The sequence below is a fragment of the Schistocerca piceifrons genome, chromosome 8 (assembly GCF_021461385.2).
Source record: "Schistocerca piceifrons isolate TAMUIC-IGC-003096 chromosome 8, iqSchPice1.1, whole genome shotgun sequence".
NCBI lineage: Eukaryota > Metazoa > Arthropoda > Insecta > Orthoptera > Acrididae > Schistocerca > Schistocerca piceifrons.
In genome coordinates this window covers 477,692,825-477,714,815 of record NC_060145.1, presented here as the reverse complement: position 1 = coordinate 477,714,815, position 21,991 = coordinate 477,692,825, and the positions used below count along the sequence as shown (strand labels likewise).

Below are 21,991 nucleotides of genomic sequence, written 5' to 3'. Positions count from 1 at the left end.
AAACCAGTCTCAGGACTGAAGACCACAACAACAACAACATATTTTCCTCATTCCATGTAGGATTTCACGGCCGGCGTCTTTATTAGTAAACTCTTCCGGGCTAAGTTGCCGTGGTCGATCTGTAGAACTTCTTCTCCCTGACGTTTCGTTCTCAACTACGGAGAACATCTTCCGAGGTGAGTCGACGACACATTTTCCTTTCTTGTTGGGGGTCGGGGTACGGTAGGAGAGTGTGCCCGCTCTCCACACGCCAGGACTGGACGCTGGATGCTGCCCCACCGCCCGGCCTACCTCACCACGCGACACCTCAGCTCAGCTCAGGAGGCGCCGCCGCCGCCGGCCGCTGGTGGGGGAGGCGAGCCTCCTCGCCGCCTCCGCCCCCCGCCCCCCGCCCCCCGCTCCCCGCCCCCGGTAGCGGCTTCGGTTTTCCCGGAGCCGGCCGGCCGCGTCTGATATTGCGGCAGCCGCGCGGCGCGCCGCCACTCTCAGCTGGACCCCGCGCGCTCACACAGTGTCCGCCCCCCTCCCGCAGTGCAGTGACGCGTCGTGTCGGCCGCCCGCTAGCCGCTCCAGTGCCGCGCTGCCTGCGACTCGCCTCGCACACTATCTCTAGGCAGCCGCCGCCATGAAGGACTTCCTCAGCCTCTTCGGCTTCGTGGCCAAGTCGTACCGCGTGGTCAGCTCGTCCAAGACCGAGGCGGACGCCGCCGACAAGCAACAGGAGCTCCAGAAGGCCCAGCAGGAGGGCACCAGCACCTGCGATGCAGCCGCCAAGCTGGGCCGCCGCGGCTCCAAGCCCGGCATCGTCGTCAACAGGGCGTTCCACGACCCCGACTACCAGCGCCGGCTCCACCGCAGGCGTAAGTCCGCATCCTCGACGCGCGACGCCCTGTTCGCTCTTCGCTCATGTGACCGATTCGCTCAGTATTCACCTAACAGGAGACAACGGACGGCGAATGTACCACGGAAACGAAAGTACCATCATGTGTGCCACAACGAAGAGTAACAACACTCTACTGTTAACAGTATAGTGCGTGTTTGATAGTCACAGCTACAAACGAAGGGGGCCCTTAGAGGATAACGGAACAAGCAAATAATCTTAATAGACGAAGCTCAGGAAACGAGTGGTTTCCCCGATACGACATATGCTCAAGTGCATTCGTCCCAGTGTTACATCACTGTTATCGTGTTTTTGATGATCTTCCTTATGGTGAAGGGATGCCTGTGTCATACTGGATAGTTATAATTAAAGTTCAGCTATTCAGAGAGTTCCATTGTGGTTGTAATTATTGTATGGTAGCGAAACTTGGTAGGTATTCTAACGCACTCCAAAAAAAATCAGTTCCAGTTTTGGCCACCAAGTACAAATCTGGCTCTATGAATTCGAGAGGAGACGTATAGAAATGGTTGATGTATAATAGACTAGAAATGGGACGCGAGCAGGAAAAATCAGACGAGGGGCATATGCATAGTGCTGATTCTATTTTTAATCACTACTTACGCCTGAAAGTCTCTTCGGGTTTGCTGCCGGATCCTAAAATCACCTTGACTCGATATTTCGGCGATCCCGCTGAGAACTGACATATCAGCAGAGGCAGCATTTTCTTGAAGATGGCGAACAGTTGGATCGCCGAAATATCGAGTCAAGTTGATTTTAGCATCCGGCAGCAAACCCGAAGAGACTTTCAAGACTTATTACGCCGGGAAAGCCTACGTAATCACCACTTAACACAGTTTGTTCAATATCAGCACCAGAGGCGTCTACGAGATATTGTACAGCGCTAAATTTGCGTCTGGTGGCCGAAATTGGAACTAATTTTTTTCACCATAAATTGGTTCCTCATTAACATATTATAATATCTGCCAACTTTCGCTACCGTACTACGATTACAGCCCACCCTGAACCACCGCGAGCAGGTTTTTAGTTTTTTGGTTATAACCACCCAGTACAAGCGCGATGATGCACCAGGACAGCTTCATGTGGCACGCATCTTCGACAATAAGTGTTTCGATCGTGGCTCGCCAACGCCGTGGCCTCCCAGGTTGTCCGACTTGAACAAGCTGGATCTTTTAGGCCATATTTAAAAGCTTTAGTGTGCACCAACGCTCTTGGTAGTGCCGATGAACTCCAAAAACGCTTTGTGGATGGTTGCCACTACATTGGGAACGCGTCTGCCATTTCTGAACGGGTATGGGAATCGATGAAGAAACCTGCTGAAGCCTGTTGTAATGTGTTTCCCTGGATCCTCGGGGACTCTGTTACTCATGTGGTTAGCACAAATGAGTCGATTGGCGACTCCATGGAGTATCCTGTGCACCACGGCCATATAATGGGTATACTTGGAAGGAGAGACAGCATTGGTCGTATTTTTTTTGTTTTTTTTTTTGTTTTATTAAACGCAAAAACGATTTTCGGTCACTTAGTGACCATCTTCAGTGCTGTAATATATAATTTAAATTGGTAGGCACTGGTGTCAACAAGCTTGCAGCGATCACATAAACTGATCGCTGTAAGCTTGTTGACACCAGTGCCTACCAATTTAAATTATATATTACAGCACTGAAGGTGGTCACTAGTGACCGAAAATCGATTTTGCGTTTAATAAAACAAAAAAAATACGACCAATGCTGTCTCTCCTTCCAAGTATACAAATGAGGCGAATAGAGGAAACCATTGGGTGATGGATCTATGATTATTAGGATTATTTGCTTTTTGCGTTCTCCTCTACTCGTTCCTTTCTCTTGTGCCTATAATATTTAAACCCCTTATGCAGGGTGTAAGAAAACTAGATTTAGTGTGTTTGGAGGAAACAAAAAGAAACACTTTTTATTTGACAAAAATGTCATAGGTGCACCATTCCTGCACTAGGGTTCCTTCAAACTTTCGACAATGTTGGTTAGAGACGGTGTTGAAACTACCGTGTGATGAATATTGCTCCTAAGACGTTGGTGAAAATGTTGTCCGTTCACGTTAATACACAACCGGCATCTGCGTACTAATGACTTTCTAACGCGCTCAAAACAGCCAGGAATTTCACAAATAATGGTTGGAGCAATAGCCGAACTGTCAGCCTGATCTCCTGCAGTGTCTGTCGGTGTCTCGTACACCAAACGATTCTTCTCTTCCCCACAGAAGGAAATTCATACGAGTGAGGTCGTGAGAAAGTCACGGCCACGATGCTGACGAACCCCTCCCAATTCAGTTACTTGCGGAAAAGTTGTCTAAATGTTTACTTGCGTTAAATCTTCATAAATGACGCTTATGACAGCTAACTCGGTCAGAATGTAATCAGCCATCAAGAAACTGTAAACGTTAGTAGAAACTTTCGTGTAAACACATCACAACATAAATAACAATGTAACTCTTTATCCAGGAACGTGGAGACCGCAACAATAAAAACTTGCCCGTTTAGCAGTAAGATGTTATATTGTTGCAGATCAGAGTATGATGTCAACATGTTACTTACGAAACAGTCAAAACAACTGGGAACCTTGGCCTAGGTGAAGTCCAGTGCGCAACCTTTCATGCAACGGTGCACCTGTAACGTTGGTGTCACACAAAACATGTTCCTTTTTGTCTTCTCTAAACACTCTCACATTTTGTATACGTCGTTTGTTTAGCCACGTACGTGGATGATTTATTAGACAGGATCAGCAGCGCTGTAATATCTTTCGGTGAGGACGCTGCTGCGTACAGAAAAGTAGCGTCGATGGACAGTTTTGAGGAATTTCAGAAAGAATCGGACATTTCCGTTTGTGGTAATGAAACGCACTCTCTTTAAATGCTGAGAAATGTAAAGTAATGCCTGTAACAAAGAACTGTTCAGTATCTCAAGATTCATGGTCAATATTTTGAGCACGTCGCGTCGTATAGATATTTGTGGCAAATCGAAGAAGCGACGCGAAATCAATACTTAAAATCAGTATCGGGCAAGGCGATTGGTAGACATTTATTTGTTGGTATGATAGTTACAGACGTTCTCGCTTTCGGCTCTTCTAGCAAACTGCCAGTGCGGCTTTGTGGCTAAGTGGCAAAGTTTCGTACTACGGACCTAAACCTCGGAATCCTCGGTCGGTCATTGGATCTCTTTCTGTCACTTATCGCTTTTTTCACATCCGTTTGTGATTTCTATTTGTGAAAAAGTCTTGTTAGACTGTGAACGGACAGCTGTGTGTCCCTGCCTCTGTAGATGGGTAACTCATCTCAAATGTCGGGATTGACGAATAGTCACTTTGATTCTCAAATTACTTTATTGGGGGCAGCTGTAACTCGTCGAACTGTCATGTCTTGGTCAGGAAGCATCTCAGAAATCACGTGTTACAATCTTTCTTGAACTATTTTTCCATCACCATCTGAGACAAACTGGATCACTATATACTGGTGGTGCTCTTCAACAGGTCATTTCAATGCTAACTTAAAAGTGCACTTGTACGACAGGCAAACAACGCATCTTAAATTTTTCCACAAGCGTTCCCAGTCATTTATTAACGAAAATGTCCCTCTTCCATTATCTATATGGAAAGTAGAACACTTGTGATCAGGTACTTCAGATCTTCTTGACGGATAACTACTTTCAGAGTGGCATTAACTGCCAAGCGGTTCTTCATAGAGCTTGCCCCACAATCAACACATATCGCAAATTCGTCGTTTTTCGTCAGGCTTACGAAATACACCGTCATTGATTTTGTTTCACGGACGAGTACTATTCCGCAGCCGAAACTTCAGTTCTGATTGAAAAATAAAAGGTGATGTGTTTACTTCAGCGGTTAGACAAAGTTACGGAAACTCTTTGGTCACCACTTTATGACCCCCCTGCACGTCTAACTGAAACAGATGAAGGATATTCGATGTAGAAATGTGTGCTGTGTTTTGCGGTGTTAATCAGTGTAATCAGTTATTGTATCAGGAAAACTAGTTTCCGAGGCAGCTGTGCTCAGTATGAGTGTAGAAGTGTAATACTTAGCCGATGAAGAAGTTTCAGAAAAAAATGAAGTGAAACACCAATGTCTACGTTAAAAATTTTTCATTGAGTTGCTCATAACAACCACCTTTAAATCGTCATGACGCCATCGCCAGCAACTGAGACGCGACGCGTCACATACAGAAATTTTGTGAAGAAAAGTTGTGACCAGTCTGATAAGCGCGATATAAATACCACTGCGTTTAACATTTTCCTGTCTGAGAACACGCAGAAATGCGAACGACCGATCTGTGAACCGACTCGCGTGTTGCTTGGGAGTCCTCACGTTCATTGTTGCCGTAGGCAGAGACCACGTTATGTGGCGGGAGGAGTGACTTGCACGTACCTAGCCATGACTGTGAATCACTAAGCTCGGAGCATTCATACTTCTTTCGAAGGAGCTATTCTATTACGTAACGTGGATGAAAAGTTTCAATTTTTTCTTCGTCATCATCTTCAAGTTAATCCAGTGTTACAGAGCAGTGAAGGACTTACTTACGTAACAGCATATTTCAGTTCAATTAAGAACCGTTAATGTTGATAATGACAGGCAACAAGCCAACTTGTAATAACTTTCGCTGTTCATCTTTCCTCATGTACCAGAGGTCGATTAATCAGCTACACTTCAATACTAACAATACGTATCTCATGTTTTTTTATAGTTTCCGCACTCCAGGATGACGGGGTATACAGATTAAAATAATTTTTCATAATATTGCGTGCTTAGACACGACTGTCGTAACACGATTTGTAAGATTTTTTAATATGTTATATCTAGCAACTGTTTCATTGTCCGTGTTTTGCTTTCACAGCCTCAATAGTTTATCGGTATATATCTATACATGCAGAAAGTGTGCGAATCTGTAACGCTTTGCGTTGCACCCTTAACGCCACATAAAAGAGGGAACATGGTTCTTTCGGCCACATTCCCTGCTTTGTTCGCTACCTTGAAGAGCCGTCAGGTATATTTCATGAGGACTCCACCAGAAGAAAATCACTTTTGCATATTTCCAATAATTAAAAAGTAGTACAGACCCTACAGTCAGTTCTTCTTTCCTCTGACTCGATTTTGTGTAACATCGATCTGATACTGCTACCTGGGTGGTGATTCCTATAACCACACTTCTTTTTCCAAATTACCTTGGAGAGTCTGCTCACACCTTTTAAAAACTTCATATGTAAAGCTACTTTTTCATTAAGTCATCCCGACTGGTTGGAGATACATAATTTTGTTGTTGTATCGCGTTATCCGTTCTCTGTGAGGATTAACTTCGCAAATACAGATTCACCCACAAGGGGAGCTTCGATTCTCTCCACTCTTACAGGATTTCGAGGCCAGTGCCAAGTTATCAACGTCCTAAAGCCACACGACGCAGTTCTCAGAGAAATAACATCTTTCCATTTTTAATTAGTTATTGCAATCAAATTCGAGAGTTCACAATTAATTAAAATTTGGTACAAAAATAACACTTAAAATAGATGTTTTCTATTTCTAAAGATTGAACAATATTTATGATATTAATTTTTTTTCGTGTGACGATGAGGCATTTCGTTATGTCCTTGTCAAATCTTAATTTGTTTCGTATGATTGGTGATAAAAAATTGAAAGATTCTGTTTTTACTAAAAATAATGATTCGTTATTTGTTAATTAATATTTGAATTTAATAATATATGCAGAATTAAAATAAAAGTAGAAACAAAAGTTATTGCTAGCGAGAAGCGAACTAGCATTCACTTACCTACCGGAAATGTTGTTAAATACTCCTAATTAACGGCGGACGGAAATTTCGCAAGCTTGAAAGGAGATTTTATTGGAGTGCCTTAAAAAAAAGAAAGAAATGGAAAAGAAGTGCTGTAAATCTGAGGAAAATGCAGTAGGGTGAGTCGTTCATTTCACATTGAGCGTTTTACGTAAGACGGAATACTCTTGGACTAGTTCCTTTTTCTGCACAGATAACCTGTCTGCATCCATCTTGGAACGCCAGAGTTTGAACTGAGTAATTTGTAGGGTTCGCGGTTATTGTTTTTTCCGTTCTCTCTGGTATCTCTTGTCTGTTAATGCGGGTCGCCAGTTCACGACTACCGTCCTTACGTTGCGCAAAGTTGGCAGGACTGGCTTGTCCTCTTAGAGCCGGCAGATTGGAAACGAGGTGGATCAGCGATTGCGCGTATTTTCCAGCCGGGTCGCCTCGTTACCCGGTGGACTCTTGAACTCGGCAAACGAGTCTGAAGACGTCACCCGGGGTGAAAGCTCTCGCAGGCAGGCTTAAGAAACCGACGGCAGAGATGAGGCAGAAGCGGAACCTTGCTGCGCCGAGCAACCGCTTTGTGCAGTTTCGTCAGCACAGGTCGTTACAAATGGACGGAGGCATTTTACAAGGTTGTGACGTGTCTTACGAGCTGAGAGCGCTACTTGTTAGTAAGATATGCAACTCACATTGAAATTCAAATGGCGGTGCGGGAGGACGCATGTGGGTCGGCTTCGCAGGAATCCTTTCCAATTACAAGTCCTCATGGGAGTCAAAATATATCCAAACTAACGAAGTAGTCGGCCGGCCGCTGGTGGCCGTGCGGTTCTAGGCGCTTCAGTCTGGAACCGCGCGACCGCTACGGTCGCAGGTACAAATCCTGCCTCGGGCATGGATGTGTTGATGTCCTTAGGTTAGTTAGTTTTAAGTAGTTCTAAGTTCTAGGGGACTGATGACCTCAAAAGTTAAGTCCCATAGTGCTCAGAGCCATTTGAACCATTTAACGAAGTAGTCGCAAAAGATTGTAAAACGTAAAATGTTCTCCTCTGATCGAATAAAGGCAGTCACGTTGGCAAAAGTTGCTAGCGCATAGTCTATGGTACGAGGTGTTTAACAGCAACGTAGTGACTCAATCGCACGATCTGACGGTCCTGTTCGCTTGGTCGGATTCTGACAGATCCCAGAGCAGTGTCTATCTTCCTTAGATCGTTTTCTATATTTTGAGTCTGACGAAAAATTTTCTTACAACATCCAGATATGAAAGTTGCAGTATTTTGGAGCAAGAGACTCTTCTTCAACATTTTTTATAAATAAGACGAGTGTAGCGTTTTTTTAAAAATTTCTACGTTGAAAAATGTTGCACTTCGAATATAACCGGAATGTCGTCTTGGCCGATGCTTAGACGGATACAATATTTAAAAAAAAGAAAAAATGCAGGAAACTACCTTCAGTGATGCAAAAAACTGCGATCAATGTTTGTACTATCAGTCTTTCTGTAAAATAAAGGAAAACACTCGCGTCAGCAACACCAAACAAAATAAAAGCAGCAGACAGAGGTTACTTTCTAACCAATGCATTTGAAAATACCTGACACAACAGAATCGAAGACGAAGAAATATTGATAGGACGGGGAACGAAACGAGTAATCGAAAAAAATAAGCTGTTGATTTCAACAACAGAAAATGTGTAAGTAATGGTGGGAGGAATGTCATTAAGTGTCCCATCTCTATGAACATCAAATAGTGGAACGCTGGTACATAAGGAAAATGACACAAAGTTTCTACCGACAGACGTGACAGCCGTTGGCTTAACACAAGACAAAACATGAAAAGGGCTCCCGCGATATTATGCAGAACACAGGAGTGTCTTTTTCCAAATAATGATTGTCAGTTTCTTACCACCCTTTCTGTCTCTCTGTCTCTCTCTCTCTTTCTCTTTTACACTCTTCTTTCACTTCCATCCAAAGCAGTATTCTGCTTACCACTGTAAGATGGGCAGCAGACAGTACGGTTTACTGCACCAGTTTGTAACATGTCTTCCCCTCTTCTGGTGACTGGCCAATGGCAGGAAAGGCTATTCATGCACCCTAGCACGAGCTTTTGTTCGGATAAGAGTAGTGTATGCAAACAGCTAAGGAATATTCGTAAATAAAACAGCGAAAAGACAATTATAAGATTTTCGAAACAGTTCTTCGTGAGAAGCACCCTTCCACAAGTGATGACTGGTTTCACCACTTCTGTGACTTCGCGCTAATGAGACCATCGAACTGACCTTCTTATACGCACGATTCCCTTGTCAGGACACCATGATGTGCATCCCAACTATTTGAAAATTACTGCCATACAGGCCGGACAAACGCTTCATTTGCTGACAAGTTACAGTTTCCCAATCTTGCCATTTCTATTATTCACAGATGAACCTGTATGATCAGTCATCATCATTTTTCCACGTCTTGCTGCTTCCAAATATTAGTATGTTTTATGAATCATTCGAATGGAAAATGTTTAATGATGTGGACCATGGGCAGCGCATTTGTAAATACTGACGCGATGGTTTTACATTTCTTCACGTTTGTAGTTGCTGACAATCTTTGCATCAGACTGGCGACTTACGATGCTCTGTCGAGGAGTATTTCGATTTTTCTTTAGTGTCACTTCCCCATAAACATCCGCACCAACTCTGAAAAGCTTGGGCATATAAGTAAGGGCATCTGCTAAGTCGGCAATGCTCGGCACAACACGGTCAACACTGCTTATCGGGATTCCTCCCCCCCCCCCACCCACCCACCCCTTTATTGCTGCTCCCCTTTCTCTCTTCCCCTCTCCCCCCCCCACTCCCCTCTCCCTCTGCCCTTCCCCCACCGCAGCGCTCTTCCCCTCTCTCCTCCCACCCCTCTTCCCCCTTCTCTTCTTTACCGTGCACCACAATCCACATCCCACCATGCATCTGCCCCTTCACATTTCTTTTTGTCTCCACCAGTCCCCTCTGTTTATTTCACAGTATTATGTCCGATGTGATAATTGCCATAATTATTCATCCATCCCGTTACAGCATCAACGGTGTGTGACTGCATCGTAATGCGGAAGTCCTCCGGTTTCGGCCATTCCTGCTGCAGCTCACCATCAGGGCAACGATATACGAGGGTGTGCTGAAAAGTAATTTTATATGTGAAAACTCTTGACGCTTTTTTAAATAAAACAGACGTTACTAACATTCTACATCTTTGTTCTTCACGACTACGTACTTACAACCGTCAGTCGCTAGAGAGCTCTGAATTGTAGCGTGCAACGTGGCAGCGTGTGCGTGAGAAACCGTGTGCTGTAATCGAGTTTTAAATTCGAAGAGTTCGTCCACACGTGGAGCAGCTTCTCCTTCAGCATAACAGTACCGGAAAATCTACGACCGCTGCGATATCTTCAGCAATCCGACGCCTTGGGTTTGCTGTTGTCGATCATCCACCATAGAGTCCCGACTTGGCCCCATGCGACACTGATCTGTTCCGAAAACTTAAAGCTTTCCAGGACTTCACTCTGATGAAACGATGCAAGCAGAAGTGAGGTTGTGGCTCAAGGATTCTATAGTGCCGGTATCAACAAATCGGTCTGTCACAATGAAAATCTGCCAGGAAGTTTCATATCAGCGCACATTACGCTGCAGAGTGGAAATTTCAATCTGGGAACATCCCCCAGGCTGTGGCTAAGTTATGTCTCCGCAATATCCTCTCTTCCAGGAGTGATAGTTTTGCAAGGCATAAAGGAGGTCTTCTGTGAAGTTTGAAAGGTAGGAGACCAGGTACTGGCAGAACCGAAGCCGTGAGGAAGGGTCGTGAGTCTTGCTTGGCTTACTCAGTAGGTTGAGCATTTGCCCGCGAAAGGCAAAGGTCCCGAGTTCGAGTGTCGGTCCGGCACACAGTTTTAGTCTTCCAGGAAATTTCAAATCTGTCTGGAGTTGGAAGAAATGTGTTCGTCGCCAAGATGACTTTATTGAGAAATAAATATGTAGACATGAAGAATAAAGATGTAGAATGTTAATAATGTTTTACTTAAAAAAGCTTTAAGAGTTTTAATATAAAAAATTCGGAGGCACTACTTTTTAGCGCACCCTCGTGCAAATGCCCACCCACAAGCGTAACAACAGGCTGGGTGGGGCACCTGCAGTTACAACGCCTGCACGCCCCGCTGTGTTCTGCCCGCTAGATTGTCGCGTCCTATTCTGAGATCTGATGCACGCTGACACGTTGAGCTTCCTGTCTTACAGTTAGGACTCAGCAGACAGCACCATATACCGTGCGCAAATGACGCGGAGGACGCCGAGTAGTCGTACGTAAGACACGCCGTACACATAACAGTGCTCCAGTAAATCATTTACTTTCATCTGTCGCCCCTCTCTTTCTCTCTCCACTCTAGCTCTCTCACCCTCACCAACATATGTTTATATTAGTTACGGCAAAGAGTTTTAGACTGTTATTTAAAGAGTAATCCATATGATGATGGTGTTGAGATAATTTACTGTGACCAAAAATGTGCACTAAAACTGAAGAAATGAGCGTAGAGGAGCTAATGCAAAATTTCCGCACAATAAATAAACAGAAATATATCTAAAATTCAAACGGCAGTGCTCATACGCTCGCCTTGTGATCATTCCCCCACATATCATCACAAGTAGTTACAACATGGTGTCTACGAAGTTTTCGCGACGAAGTCCTTGTATAAAAATTTCTCGTTTCACTTGCCGCGTCAAATTCCGAAAAAGTATGAGTCCCTGACGGAGATGATAGCGGATATCATCGAAAGCTTGGAATTTTATCCTGATGTGATGTTACAACATGGTAGCTGTATGAATTAAATGATACCATCTGTGCTTCATTGATACTACGAGAGTATGTTTTTCCAATTTGTGGAGTGTACTATTTTACATTTCTGAACATTCAAAACAAGCTACTGTTCTTTGTTGCACATTGAAATCTTATCAGGTTCTGACTGAATACTTGAGTTTTTTTCTGCTACTATTTATTATAGAAATGTGAATCATGAAAAAGTCTGAGGTTGCTCGTGTGATTTTTCCTGCTCGCGTCCCATTTCTAGTCTATTACAAAAGAATGGTTCAAATGGCTCTGAACACTATGGGACAACATCTGAGGCCATTAGTCCCCTAGAACTTAGAACTACTTAAATCTAACTTACCTAAGGACATCACACACATCCATCCCCGAGGTAGGATTCGAACCTGCGACCGTAGCGGTAGCGCGGTTCCAGACCGAAGCGCCTAGAACCGCTCGGCCACAGCTGCCGGCTTTGAGGTTGCTACTAATATTGTCTGCTGCGTCGTTACTACACAATGTAGGCACGTCAGGACGTGCTTTCTCTCTTTATCGTATCTCGAATACATATACACTGCTAGCTCGACCATCTAATTCATTATGTCGTGCTTGCTACAACGTACAAGGTTGATTAATTATTTCTTGTTGGGGACCACAGCTTGGACAGATTCAAAGAAAGACATCGTCATTTCCACCAAAATTTCGGTTAAAATAAGCGCTCTATTTAGCACCATTTGCCAGTTGTGGCTGCTGCCGCAGCCTCCTAGCATGTGTGTATCAGATTTCAACCAAAATGTCATATCGCCATAAAACTGGCTTCTTTGCACTTAGTCTGCATCAGGGTTTTGTCACACTGAAGGTTGTCTGCCACTGTAGGGAAACGTCACCAGTTTTATGCCTTCCTGGCAATGTGGCAAACCCCGAAAATTTCACTGATGGACGTTGAGCTCGGCGGCCCCTCGGTGCCGTTCCAGAGCAGTAAGCTATGTGCCGGCACCTCCCTCCACCCTCCAGCCACAACAACACAAACGCAACACTACATTGTACAAGCGCTCACCACGGTCATTCACATGACACGGGTACACACCGTACACTTGATAACAGGTCGGTGGGAGCCGACAGCCACCCACCTCCAAGTAGAACCTTGCTGGAACGGTTAAGTGATTTTGAATCTTTTATCAATAGCAGTTTCAACTTTTACTACAGTCTCCTACAGATCTTTAATTCATGTCATTTCCAATCAGTACCTTTAGTTCCAGTAATACTGCCAATGGTAACACTCGCTCGTACTGCTTAATTTTTATATACATATTTACTATTAAAAACAGTCTTGATCACGATTTATTTATCAAGGTAACCGGTTTCGACCACTACTGTGGTCATCTTCAGACCATTGAGTAGGAACCTCTTTCCGTTGGAGATTCTCCAACTACTCAATGGTCTGAAGATGACCACAGTAGTGGTCGAAACCGGTCACCTTGATAAATAAATCGTGATCAAGACTGTTTTTAATAGTAAATATTTATAAGACATTGATCACTGCTGTTCCCGTAATGCATTCAAAAGTAATTTTATATACATGACTTTCAATTATTTCTCACTCGACATTCTTCGTTTCAGTATCGTCATTAGCTTTCATGGCCAACACCTCTACTGGTAGCTCCAGAAACCTCTGGCCCCAGACACCTACGTTCTCGAATGCCCGCTAATTACAAACTGGAACAATGGCAGTACGACGACTATGCCGAAAAAAGGCACGGGAGGTCGTAAAACAGGCGAATGATCGTCAAACAGCGAATCAGGTATTCCTGCGGCCAGCGGTTCCCAGTCGTACGTCATAATGTATGCGTCTAGCATCTAACAACCGAAGTCAAAAACGTGAACTAGTGTTATGCGCTTCTGCAGAGTATAGTTTCTCTGCTCAGTAACAAACAAAAATACTTAAAGAAAGAGTAGTATTTTAAAATGCGCTTAATTTTAATTGGCGAATTCGACCGCCAGCTAAGTAAGGTCGGGTGCGCGGCTTAGGGGCAGAGGGGTAAATAGCGCCGTCACTGCGAGGTGAGGAGCAGATGAGGAGGGGGGGGGGGATGTTGGTTATACTGTTTGTCTTCCTCTTCCATTACTGACAATCACTGGCGTGTGCAACTCGTATCGATCAGCTGGAATGGTATACATTTTGACGCGGAAGTCACATGGAATTACGAATGCGCGTTAGAGAGACAGTCGTCTTCAAATGTGGTACATATTTGCAGCAAGAAATGTGGAATTAAATTAAGGATCCAGCGGAGTGTGCGCTGATATGAAACTTCCTGGCAGATTAAAACTGTGTGCCGGACCGAGACTCGAACTCGGGACCTTTGCCTTTCGCGGGCAAGTGCTCTATCAACTGAGCTACCCAAGCACGACTCACGCCCGGTCCTCACAGCTTTACTTATGCCAGTGCCTCGTCTCCTGCGAGCAGAGGAGAGCTTCTGTAAAGTTTGGAAGGTAGGAGCAGAGGAGAGCTTCTGTAAAGTTTGGAAGGTAGGAGACGAGGTACTGGCGGAAGTAAAGCTGTGAGGACGGGGCGTGAGTCGTGCTTGGGTAGCTCAGTTGGTAGAACACTTGCCCGCGAAAGGCAAAGGTCCCGAGTTCGAGTCTCGGTCCTGCACACAGTTTTAATCTGCCAGGAAGTTTCGTAAATTAAGGATGTTGCAGTACAATGCAATTAGTACAAGAAAAATTAAATTCAAGACATTTAGTAAACGTTTGTGACCGTGTCCCGTACTGCATAATGCATCTGAATATACGTTTACTTTTATTAACCAATTAATCATCCGCTCACACTGACAACACAACAACACTTCGTCAGGCTATTACATTGCCTCAGTTTTGGGCTCACTGAGGATGGCAGCAACCTGAGTGAGAGAACAGCCGACACGAACTCGAATGGTGCCGACACCGAACGATTAGTGGTAGTCTGGGACTGACGTTCAAGTTACTGCGCTCTTAATATAGCACGTCGTGTACGTTAGCAATCAATAACAACAGCGTTCGATATGCGACCCAGAGTACCGCCCCACAATGTCAGTACTGGTTCGTCAGCAAAAATGTTTGACGACCATTATCCTAGAACGTCAAACTCGCAGGATAGCGCACCCTAACCGCAGAGGTTGTTGCACTAGAAGCGGTACGAGGTACCCTCTGCCAGGAACTGTACGCTGGCCAGCGGACTGTCGACGCAGATGCAGGTGCAGATTGAGGTTGCAGTGCTGCGCTGTGAGGTCCCCAGATGTCGCAGCCCGCGTGACCCGTCGGCCGGCCTGGACTCTGTCCGCTGTCCTGGATCGCCGTCGCCCGCTTCTCCAGCGTCCAGTCCAGACCTCCACGTGCGGAGCGGAGCCTCGCTGACGCAACGGGGCCAGGTTTCTCCCCCGCTGGGCCCTCGTGACATAACGCGCTTCCGCAAAGGCGCCGCTCCGGCGAAAGCTGTTCCCCGCCTCCGACGGTGTAAGCACCGCACCTCCACTGAAGTAACTCCGACTCTCGTCTCTGGGGAGCCCACGGGCCTGTGAGCAGAGAGAGGCCACCGATATTTTCCGACATCGCTTTCAGGACAGAGGCGTGAGATTGCCTTTAAAAGCTAAGCAATTCCGTAACAACATAGGAAGGGATCAAAACACATTATAGTAACTAAGTTTGTGTATAGAAATAGTACAAAAACAGGCAACATATAGGTCAAATTTACATTGTGTTTACGAATGAATATGAAACATTAGATGGTTCAAATGGCTCTGAGCACTATGCGACTTCTGAGGTCATCAGTCGCCTAGAACTTAGAACTAATTAAACCTAACTAACCTAAGGACACCACACACATCCATGTCCGAGGCAGGATTCGAAACTGCGACCGTAGCGGTCGCTCGGTTCCAGACTGTAGCTCCTAGAACCGCACGGCCACTCCGGTCGGCCAAAACATTAGATTTGACGACTTCAATCTACAACTTCTTGAAGAGATCGACTGGAATTGTTTTCAAACAAAAGAACACAGTAATTCACTGCCTAAGTAACACCCGCATGAAGACGACGCCCTTCCATTGAATGAACGGAAAAAGAGTCATACCAGTCGAAATAAGTAGTTTCTCCTCATCTTCTTTTTGGATTCTGTGCTACTCCAATTGAGCAAACGACGTAGGTGAAATCGACGGTGTGCAGTTGTAATTGGAGCCGATCCGGTACTTGCTCAGTTACCTCAGTTGCCATAATTGGAAGAGGACTGCCGCACGAAACCCAGTTTTACCTTACCTCGTCACGAAAGGTACAGTCTCTTTATTTGGAACCCGAGCGCGCACGCACTTGTGTGTGTGTATGTGTGTGTGTGTGTGTGTGTGTGTGGAAAAGCTAATATGATTATGAATCTAAATCACTTCGACTCATTCGTATCTTTGTGTTTAGAAACTAGTTTCGAAGAATACATTATTGCTTCGATCGGAGTCAGTAATTTTCAGATGTGGCGTACAGAGAGGACGCCAGGTACCGACGTGAACGTTTTGACGAGGAGCAGTGAGTGACTAAAGCGCCAGCTATCACCCTCTCAATATAGGACGAACTTTAATAAAACCGACAAACCGCAGGATCCTGGCTGCAGATGGAGGAGAAAAGGTCCTATGAACATGTATCCGGAAATGGAAGTGTTTGTGCAACAACAATAAATCGTCCCGAAACACTGTACAGTGCTGCATCGCATCCATGTCACAACACATGTTCAGAGTGACCTCCGTGAGATTGCAGTTGACGGGGATAGTAGCGGTTGTCATGCAGGATATACATAATCGTGCTTTGGCTTACACCAACTTGGCAGACCACTTACCTGGAGCTTTTCCTAGGATTCGTCGCAATATCCTGTAGAACCCGGTCCCGTAAATCTGGTGTATGCAAGCCGCGCGGGATAGCCGCGCGGTCTGGGGCGCCTTGACACGGTTCCCCTTCGGGCACGGCTGTGTGTGTGTGTGTGTGTGTTGTCCTTAGTTTAAGTTAGATTAAGCAGTGTGTAAGCTCAGAGACCGATGGCTTCACCAGCTTGGTCCCATAGGATCTTACCACAAATATCCAAATTTTCTGGTGTACGCACAGTCCTCCACCTGCACGTTCGTCCGTCTGAAAGGGCTCATGAACACACAAACGCCCAAAAAAGGCTTGAAATGCTGTGTGACGTGGTTGGTACTTGTTTTTGTGTAGCCGTGTAGCCTCTCGACCGTTTCCGTCTACTTGGCTGCACGCAAACACCATCTCGGCTTCTTTCAGAGATAAATGCCGGACCATTCCGCTGCTTACAGGAACGCTGCGTCAGTCACACAGCGTGGAACACACGGCACGTGGTCAGAGGAACTCTCATTTGTCAGCGCCACCTATCGTGGCAACGATGCATTTCGAGACACTTGTTCATGGTTTTTTTTCCTGCCTTTCAAGTCAGGATCGGTTCCTACAGTTTGTTGGTACTTCAGATCGGCAGATGCCATAATTCTCCGAAAACCAGTCATCAATATTGAAATACAAATGTACACTGTTTTGTGCTTGGGACGCAATGTCACCTTTCTACAACATTACCCTTTCTTATCAAATACACTACTGGTCATTAAAATTGCTACACCAAGAAGATATGCAGATGATAAACGGGTATTCATTGGACAAATATATTATACTAGAACTGACATGTGATTACATTTTCACTCAATTTGGGTGCATAGATCCTGAGAAATCAGTACCCAGAACCTAGAACTCGGGACCTTTGCCTTTCGCGGGCAAGTGCTCTACCAACTGAGCTACCCAAGCACGACTCACGCCCCGTCCTCACAGCTTTACTTCTGCCAGGAAGTTTCATATCAGCGCACACTCCGCTGCAGAGTGAAAATTCATTCTGGAAACATCCCCCAGGGTGTGGCTAAGCCATGTCTCCGCAATATCCTTTCTTTCAGGAGTGCTAGTTCTGCGAGGTTCGCAGGAGAGCTTCTGTTAAGTTTGGATGGTAGGAGACGAGGTACTGGCAGAAGTAAAGCTGTGAGGACCGGGCGTGAGTCGTGCTTGGGTAGCTCAGATGGTAGAGCACATGCCCGCGAAAGGCAAAGGTCCCGAGTTCGAGTCTCGGCCCGGGACACAGTTTTAATCTGCCAGAAAGTTTCATATCAGCGCACACTCCGCTGCAGAGTGAAAATCTCATTCTAGAACCGGGATTCATCCGAAAAAATGACGTTTTGCCATTCGTGCACCCAGGTTCTTCGTTGACTACACCATCGCAGGCGCTCCTGTCTGTGATGCAGCGTCAAGGGTAACCGCAGCCACGGTCTCCGAGCTGATAGTCCATGCTGCTGCAAACGTCGTCGAACTGTTCGTGCAGATGGTTGTTGTCTTGGAAACGTCCCCATCTGTTGACTCAGGCATCGAGACGTGGCTGCACGATCCGTTACAGCCATGCGAATAACATGCCTGTCATCTCGACTGCTAGTGATAGGAGGCCGTTGGGATCCAGCACGGTGTTCCGTATTACTCTCCTGAACCCACCGATTTCATATTCTGCTAACAGTCATTGGATCTCGACCAACGCGAGCAGCAATGTCGTGATACGATAAACCGCAATCGCGATAGGCTACAATCCGACCTTTATCAATGTCGGAAACGTGATGGTACGCATTTCTCCTCCTTACACGAGCCATCACAACAACGTTTCACCAGGCAAAACCGGTCAACTACTGTTTGTGTATGAGAAATCGGTTGGAAACTTTCCTCATGTCGGCACGTTGTAGGGGTCGCCACCGGCGCCAACCTTGTGTGAATGCTCTGAAAAGCTAATCATTTGCATATCACAGAATCTTCTTCCTGTCGGTTAAATTTCGCGTCTGTAGCACGTCATCTCCGTGGTGTAGCAATTTTAATGGCCAGTAGTGTACATATGTCGCAGTCTATAGCGACATTTGTGCGCATATAAAATAAATTAAGTACTGATCGAAACTCATTGATTAAATACAACAATATTCTATGCATCTTACACCGTTAAAATAACCGAAAATGATGTAAATAAGACGAAATCACGGACCAACGCCTCCCGCTGGTGGGCCAAAATAGTCGTACATAGATGTAAAAAATAAAAATAAATAAGAAGTCTCAATGACTGTCCAGCTTCAGAGTTGACTTTATCGTCCTTCTCCAGACGTTCCCATAGCGGAGCGGCCAGATTCTGTAAAACTGGAGTCCGGTCGTCCTTGGCGACGGTGAGAGGACTCCACGCTTATCGCGGCGTCGTCGTCCTTGTCAGCAGTGCCTCCGTCTGTGTTTGCTTCCCCGGAAGAAGGACTCAAGGTTTCGTGTGTGCTATAGGAGTGTCCAATTTCGCAGATAAACATGCATTCCGCAGTAAGTGCTAAAACTTGACCTCGAGGCGCACCTGTGGTCTCTGGTGGGATTTCTGGTCGTCCCTGAACTGTAGTGTAACGGTAACAGACTCCACGCCTTTAGCAGCACACCACCACCACCGTCACTCGGTGGGTGGTTGGACCTTATGCCTGTCTATACTGGCCCATCGCAGCCTGCGAGGCGCTACTAGGAGTGATCTAGTGAGAGCGTCTCTATTTCATCTGCGTGTATACTACACTGAAAAGTTTCTGTTTGTTTGTTTTCGAGTATTTCCGTCGTACAGCTCACTTCATTCCCAGCAACCTCGCCAGCGGAGACGTGCGCGGCAGTTTGCATGCATCGAGCTCTGTGTATGCCGAGAAGGCCGCCGCGGGACGTTCACTGGACGCTGTTATGCCCGCAGTGGACAGCGAGGACATTAGCGGCGCGGCACTCAGTCACGGCGACAAGGCCGCGCTCTTGCGTAAGACAATGTCCCGTAGAGCTGCCGGAGTCGCGGAATACAGGGAGGCGCGCAGGTCTCGTGCGCGATTCCAACACTGAATACGCTGTGCGCACCACCTATTGCGATTTGGCCGCCGACTACGTCCGCTCAACACGACCTGGTCGTGCTGAACTCGCTTTTGCTTCTGTTCTGTCTCGTAGATTTTTGGGGTCAAAGACATGAAGCATGCTTGCTAAGCGAGTCTCGCTAATTTCACACACTTGTACCGAGTTCCCACAGCGAATAATATCGTTCAGTTTGTCACGTGTTCGGCCACTCCAAGTCGTCTCGTAGCTCTCGGTGCGCTCATCCTCTCTTCCAGCTCTTCCAAGTAATCATTGATCCTACGCTTTCTCCACTTGCGCAGTCTCATGACGTAGCGCTCGTCAGTAGATCAATATACTATGCCATCTCATCCGGAAATATTTTTAGGTTTTTTTTAGTTTTTCTTCGTGTTTATTGGCTACCAATTCCCGATATTATTAAAGCCATCTCTCGTCCAAGTAGCGCTGTTAAATTATACAGGGTGAACGTCAATAAAACCGACACACTGAGGGGACGGTTTCGTGATTAGAAATGGAGGAAAGAAGGTTCTGTGAATACGTGTCCGGAAATGGATGGTGTGCGTGCAACGACAACAGATCGTCGTATTACAGTGCTGCATCCCATCCACTTCACAACTGATGTTCAGTGTGGCCCCCATGAGCTTGTAGGTGACAGATAGTAGCGGTTGTCATGCAGGATATACACTACAGGTCATTAAACTTCACAACTGATGTTCAATGTGGCCCCCATGAGTTTGTAGGTGACAGGCAGTAGCGCTTGTCATGCAGGATATACATTACAGGTCATTAAAGTTGCTACACCACGGAGATGACGTGCTACAGACGCGAAATTTAACCGACAGGAAGAAGATGCTGTGATATGCAAAAGATTAGCTTTTCAGAGCATTCACACAAGGTTGGCGCCGGTGGCGACCCCTACAACGTGCTGACATGAGGAAAGTTTCCAACCGATATCTCATACACAATCAGCAGTTGACCGGCGTTGCCTGGTGAAACGTTGTTGCCATGCCTCGTGTAAGGAGCAGAAATGTGTACGATAACGTTTCCGACTTTGATAAAGGTCAGATTGTAGGCAATCGCGATTGCGGTTTATCGTATCGCGACATTGCTGATCGCGTTGGTCGAGATCCAATGGCTATTAGCAGAATATGGAATCAGTGGGTTCAGAAGGAAAACACGGAACGCCGTGCTGGATCCCAACGGCCTCGTATCACTAGCAGTCGAGATGACAGACATCTTATCCGCATGGCTGTAACGGATCGTGCAGCCACGTCTCGATCCCTGAGTCAACTGATGGGGACGTCTGCAAGACAATAACCATCTGCACAAACAGTTCGACGACGTTCGCAGCAGCATGGACTATCAGCTCGGGGACCATGGCTGCTGTTACCCCTGACGCTGCATCACAGACAGGAGCGCCTGCGATGGTGTACTCAACGATGAACCTGGGTGGACGAATCGCAAAACGCCATTTATTCGGATGAATCCAGGTTCTGTTTACAGCATCATGATCGTCGCATCCGTGTTTGGCGACATCGCGGTGAACGCACATTGGAAGCGTGTATTCGCCATCGCCATACTGGCGTATCACCCGGCGTGATGGTATGGGGTGCCATTGGTTACACGTCTCGGTCACCTCTTGTTCGCATTGACGGCACTTTGAACAGTGGACGTTACATTTCAGATGTGTTACGACCCGTGGCTCTACCCTTCATCCGATTCCTCCGAAACCCTACATTTCAGCAGGATAATGCACGACCGCATGTTATAGGTCCTGTACGGTCCTTTCTGTATACAGAATATATTCGACTGCTGCCCTGGCCAGCACATTCTCCAGATCTCTCACCAACTGAAAACGTCTGGCCAATGGTGGCCGAGCAACTGGCTCGTCACAATACGCCAGTCACTACTCTCGATGAACTGTGATATCGTCTTGAAGCTGCATGGACAGCTGTACCTGTACACGCCATCCAAGCTCTGTTTGACTCAATGCCCAGGCCATAGGTAGTTGTTCTGGGTACTGATTCCTCAGGATCTATACACCCAAATTGCGTGAAAATGTAATCACATGTCAGTTCTAGTATAATATATTTGTCCAATGAACATCCGTTTATCATCTGCATTTCTTCTTGGTGTAGCAATTTTAATGGCCAGTAGTGTACATAAACGTAGATTTGTTTCCACCATGTTGGATGACCGCTTGCCAGGAGCTTGTACTATGGTTCGTCTCAGTATCCTGGAAAGCTTATGTACGCCCAGTCCGACGCCTCCCTTCACTTTTGTCTGTCTGAAAGGAGCCATGATACCATGAACGCCCAACAAATGGCTTGAAAAGTTTTGTGATGTGGTTGGTGTCCGTGACGGCATGTGTTTTGGTAAAATCCTGCTGCCTCTTACCGTTTCCGTTTGCTTGTTTGTACGCAAACACCACTTCTCCTTGTTCCCGACACAAATACCGGACCTTTCTGCAGCTTAGAGTACGCTGCGTCAACCCCACAGCGTGCAGCACACGAGGAATACACGG

General features: G+C 46.1%; 1 protein-coding gene across 1 annotated transcript in view; it reads left to right on the top strand.

The window, feature by feature from the left end:
• The first annotated feature begins 494 nt into the window (after positions 1 to 494).
• Positions 495 to 21,991, top strand: part of LOC124711904 (scavenger receptor class B member 1-like) — a 204,910-nt gene continuing 183,413 nt past the window's right edge. Inside the window, exon 1 of the mRNA XM_047242156.1 lies at positions 495 to 860. Within this exon, the coding sequence (XP_047098112.1) occupies positions 626 to 860 (235 nt within the window). The 5' untranslated portion in view covers positions 495 to 625. The remainder of the gene's footprint in view (positions 861 to 21,991) is intronic.